Here is a 5000-nt window from a genome sequence, read left to right as displayed (position 1 = left end):
TGCTAAATCCACCAAAAACCACCAGCCCAAAACCTATAATATAGGTTTTATGACAATGTTATTGTCAGAAAAGAAACGCTAATTACTATTGGGCAGGTGCCCATCTCCTGCCCCTAAACTGTATGTCTGTTGAGGATGTTTATAAAATAAAATAAAAAACCTGCACATTGTATGTAGCTACTAAGGTGTGTGTTTTAACTTCGCGCATTTTGTAACTTTCAGGGAACTGACATCTAAATTCTATGTAGTATCCAGCCCAACCGCCCAAATGCTTTTTTTTTCGGCCCCAGTGTAATCAAAAGTGACCCGCCCCATCTGGCAACCCTGGTTGCCCGACCGACTGCATCACATCAGTTTAGTGTTCATAGGGAAGGTGAAGGAGATGAGTTAAGTTAGCCGTGTCAGCTTGTTAAACCATAGCCCCAAACTTTGGCCCACCAATATTGCAATATCATTTCACGTCGTTTCATCATATCATAAAAATCTTTTTGTCTGCCAATCATGATTTGTTCCCTGTCTAGGTGTTTGACCAGTTTGTCAAGGCGAGGATAAAGGAGGAGTACAAGGAGAAGAAGAGTAAACTGATGCAAGCGAAGGAGGAGTTCAGAAAACTTCTAGAAGAGTCTAAAATTACATCCAGGTAAAAATCCATAAACTGTTTGCTATATTTGTGTTACGGTACATGTGGGAATACGGTACATGTGGGAAAACTAGGGTTAGGGTTAGGTGCTACGTCGACTTGGTACATGCTGGCATGTCTAACCCTAACCCTAATCCTATCTCTAACCCTAACCCTACCCCCAAACCTAACCCTAACCTTAACCGTAGCACCCTAGCACCTAACCCTAACCCTAGTTTTCCCACATGTACCGTATTCCCTCATGTACCGTAACATTTGCATTGATGGCATGGTCTGTGATAGATAAAAAAAACATTGATCATGGATATGTTCTGTGGGAGGTGCCTTTATAACCCTTTATAATAACCTTCTGTTAAGTTAATACATCAGTAGTACACATTAATCGACATTATTACATCTACATAATCATCTATAAGCATAAGAAATTAAGAGCAGTATACACATTTGAACATATTCGCCCTGTGAGGTGTCCTTGGGTGTTTTGAAAGGCGCAATATAAATAAAATGTATTATTATTATTATTATGATTATTATTATTATTATTATTAGTAGTAGTAGTAGTAGTATTATTAGTATTATTAGTATGATGATGATTATTATTATGATTATTATTATGATTATTATTATGATTATTATTATTATATGTATGAAGCCTCTACAGGCCATATGATGCATGTATACATAATAGCAGCGTTTTTTAAAAATCCTTCTTAAGTGTTATTGTAGCATCATATGGATGAACAGATCTGTCCTTGATTGACAAGGAGATGATGATGATGTCTGTGTCTGTGACTTCTTCATAACCGTGATTATTTTCCCTCGTAGTGAAGAGGCAAGGCAGAGTGATGAAAAGGTTATCTGCAGGGAAGGGGGGGATCATTCTGATTGAAGTTTAGAGTATTCAGAGGATAGCTGGAACGACTCTTGCGACCAGAATGTTTTTTTCGGGTTACACGTACAATATCTAAGGAACAGTACTCTTATGCAGCCCAGAGACACAAGATGTATGAATAATGCTCTCTGCATCAGGCTGAGCCGTTCACAGTATAGACAGAGGGAGTTATAGAAGTGGTGATTATTTTGTGCGTGCGCCGTTCATGCGTGTTTCGTACACGTTTCTCTGTAGAATTAGACTATTCATTTCCTTGAAATTCGGTCAAACAAGACCATTTAAAAAATACATTACACTAGCTCATTACCACATCCAATAATTCGAAACTCAAATAGACTAGAGGATCGTGGGATATATAATATGGAAACATCTTAATAGCTTGTTGGATGTCTTATGGACTACTGAATCGTCTTCTGTAGTCCATAAGACGTCAAAAAGACGTCATCTGAACCCACATTCTGGCTTCCCTGAGGACGTCTTTTGGACTCTTTGTTTACTGGGAATATGGGTTTTTCCTTTGGCCTTTCAGTCAACACATGCATACTACCTCAATCAACTCACATGCACCTGTTGGTTGGTAGGCTATAGTAAACTGTGTACCCCGTTGAATTCTATAGCTTTCCACATACAGTACTATATCTATAAGATACCTCTTTCCGTAAGCCACACACAATAGCTACTTTAATATAGCCCAGTCATGTTTATGTATTTACAATCGAAGGTTCTACATGACGAGAAATGCATCATTATCCTCTCCCCCTTTCTCAAAGTAAGTAAGGTAAATAAGTAGCCTTGAGAACCAATGGTTCTCGAGCATAATGGCCCATAGGGCAGGAGCCTATCTCCTGTTTCCATAGCGTGAGGAGGCTTGATGTACAAGTACACCCCCTGGACATGACGCTGGTATGTCGCAGTTTCTTAACCCCAATCCAACCCTTAATGCTGAGTGCCAAGCAGGGAGGCATCGGGTACCATTTTTTATAGTCTTTGGTGGTACGACTCGGCCGGGGATCGAACTCACGACCTCCCAACCTCAGGGCGGACACTCTAACCGCAAGGCCACTGAGCCTAACCCTAACCCCTAACCCCTTTCTCAAAGCTGACCCAGTATGTTCCTCTCTCTCTCTCTCTAGGTCGACGTTCAAAGAGTTTTCAGAGAAGTACGCCCGAGACCAGCGCTTCAAGCAGGTGCAGAAGAAGAAGGACCAGGAGCTCTTTTTCAACCAGTTCATCAACGCCCTGAAGAAGAGAGATAAGGAGAACCGTCTCAGACTGAGGAAGATGAGATGAGGAGGGGCGGAGTCACCTGACCGTGAAATCACCCACTCTAAATACCGAAAGGATAAGATGACCAATAAGTGAATGCGAAAAGATGACCAACACACACCAACTGTCACTCTGAAAACCAACACAAAATGGCCGAGCAGCTCCCAGTTTCCCCAGCGGAACTCTCTAGAATAACGAACGGCGACCGGTATCGGGTTCCATGGACAAACTACGGGACGAAACAACGGGAGAGCAAGCAAGCATTGTCCGGCGTTGTCGCACGTTTGCCTGCCTGGCAAACTCCTTTGCGGTCTGATTTTGAGTCGGTACGTGGCTCTATGTGCATAGAGACAGAACAGCTCTCTGAGATAGAATATGTTTCATATTGAAGCTCTATTTTGAATCGTGCTAAATATTTCACATGTTTAAAACCACAGTGACATTAACATTCATTGATCATTCGCTTTCCTTCTCACCTGACTTGGATGTAGATTTTTAACGTATGTGTCCACATGTATGCACACATACGTACCCACATGCACTGTACAGTGTACACACCCCATGCAAATCAGGACCTATGTACATATACATACATGTCATAATAGTTGCATCTGCATCATGGCTAAAAATGAGCAATTGATATTTTTAAATATTTTCCAAGCAAGATGTTTGATTCTCCAAAGCATCTGGTGAGGATCGTTGGAACATTGACGTTGTGTCTCAGTGGATTTTTCAAATGTTGTCTAAAAATGTATGTCGTGATTATGATGATATTGTAAACGAAAAAAAGAAACATATTTTGAAGAGAAGTCAAAGTTGCTTAACTTGTCATTTAAAAATGCCATTATTGTGAAACTCATGAATAGTGCATTCTCTGTAATAAGTGGAGACATTGTGAGGAGTATAGAGGACTGTTGTTTTGGACAGCTATGTTCATTTGAATTGAGATACTGTATATAGTTTTACTGTACAAAAACAACGTCTTAAATTTGTTACGTTTTCTCATTTATTTTTCAATTAAACATGCAAGTTTGTGGATTCTTCAACTGAGCAGTATTCTAAAACACATTTTATACAGTTGATTGTATGAAACAGAAATGGTAACTGTGACACGGTCTGCTGAGAAGGTCTGCATGTAGGCAAAACTCAAGTCGCGCAAATTACCAAAACGTTTTTTTTTCTAAAAGAAATGTGTTTTCAGGTTTTTTTCTTCATATTACGAAAGTGTTGTAGAGCCCACTCAATATAACAAACAACAGTTTTAGGATCATTATAAATACTTATAATGTGTGAATTGGATTCACTGTACCGTCTGCCGTATTGCTTCAGGCTACTGGGTTAGTGATACGCGGCTTGTAAACAAACTTACGTTTTAGGACATGTTCAAAAGCAAGGACCATGTGATCATCTAATTGTGTGTACTTACTGTATGTGTTTATAGCATGTTGATGTTCTATCAGCATGTTGTGATGTGCTAAACAGGCGTAGCGATGTTCTTTCTTAGCTGCTAGCTAGCTACCAACTAGCAAACGCGTCTGTTTTCATTCAGAGCGATGTTCTCCAGTATTTGCTGTTAGGTGTACCAACACTTACATAATCTGTAAAACACTGAAAAACTGCCTTGCCCTACTTGGGGACCGTTTCACCAGACCCTGTCACAAATTTGTACTGTAACTGACTGATTATGACCTACTGTACTAGGCAGGGGTTCCCAGTAAACAAAGAGTCCAAAAGACGTCCTCAGGGAAGCCGGAATGTGGGTTCAGATGACGTCTTTTTAGGACGCCCAGATGATGTCCAGATTACGTCTTTAGGACGTCTTATGGACTACAGACGTCCTAAATACATCATCCGTCCTAAATCTGGACGTCCTAAAGACATCATCTGGACGCCTAGAAAGACGTCACCTGGACGCCTAGAAAGACGTCATCTGGACGTCCTAGAAAGACGTCATCTGAACCCACATTCCGGCTTCCCTGAGGACGTCTTTTGGACTCTTTGTTTACTGGGTTAGTTCACTATTTTACTAATAATAGTCAGATGGTTCCTTACCCTGACAGTAGTGTATGGAGCAGGAGAAACTGTAATCTATGCTTCAGAGTTGTTTACAAAGTCAAGTAACACTTAACTTCACCTACATTAACTCTCTGAATTGGATGAAAGTTACTTTGAGTTGATTTGACCTCACATGTTGAACTTTCA

General features: G+C 40.4%; 1 protein-coding gene across 1 annotated transcript in view; it reads left to right on the top strand.

Annotated features, from left to right (window-relative positions):
• The window catches only part of tcerg1l (transcription elongation regulator 1 like), a gene marked incomplete at both ends in the record, with an annotated part of 99938 nt that extends 97116 nt beyond the window's left edge, over positions 1-2822 (top strand). Inside the window, 2 exons of the mRNA XM_080541888.1 lie at positions 522-640; positions 2666-2822. Coding sequence (XP_080398014.1) covers positions 522-640; positions 2666-2822 — 276 coding nt within the window. The remainder of the gene's footprint in view (positions 1-521; positions 641-2665) is intronic.
• Between the last annotated feature and the right edge of the window lie 2178 nt (positions 2823-5000).

This window comes from Nansenia antarctica, assembly GCF_963989245.1.
Source record: "Nansenia antarctica genome assembly, chromosome: 11".
Classification (NCBI taxonomy): domain Eukaryota; kingdom Metazoa; phylum Chordata; class Actinopteri; order Argentiniformes; family Microstomatidae; genus Nansenia; species Nansenia antarctica.
Note: the sequence above shows the minus strand (reverse complement) of the source record. Positions and strands in the feature narration are given on the sequence as shown.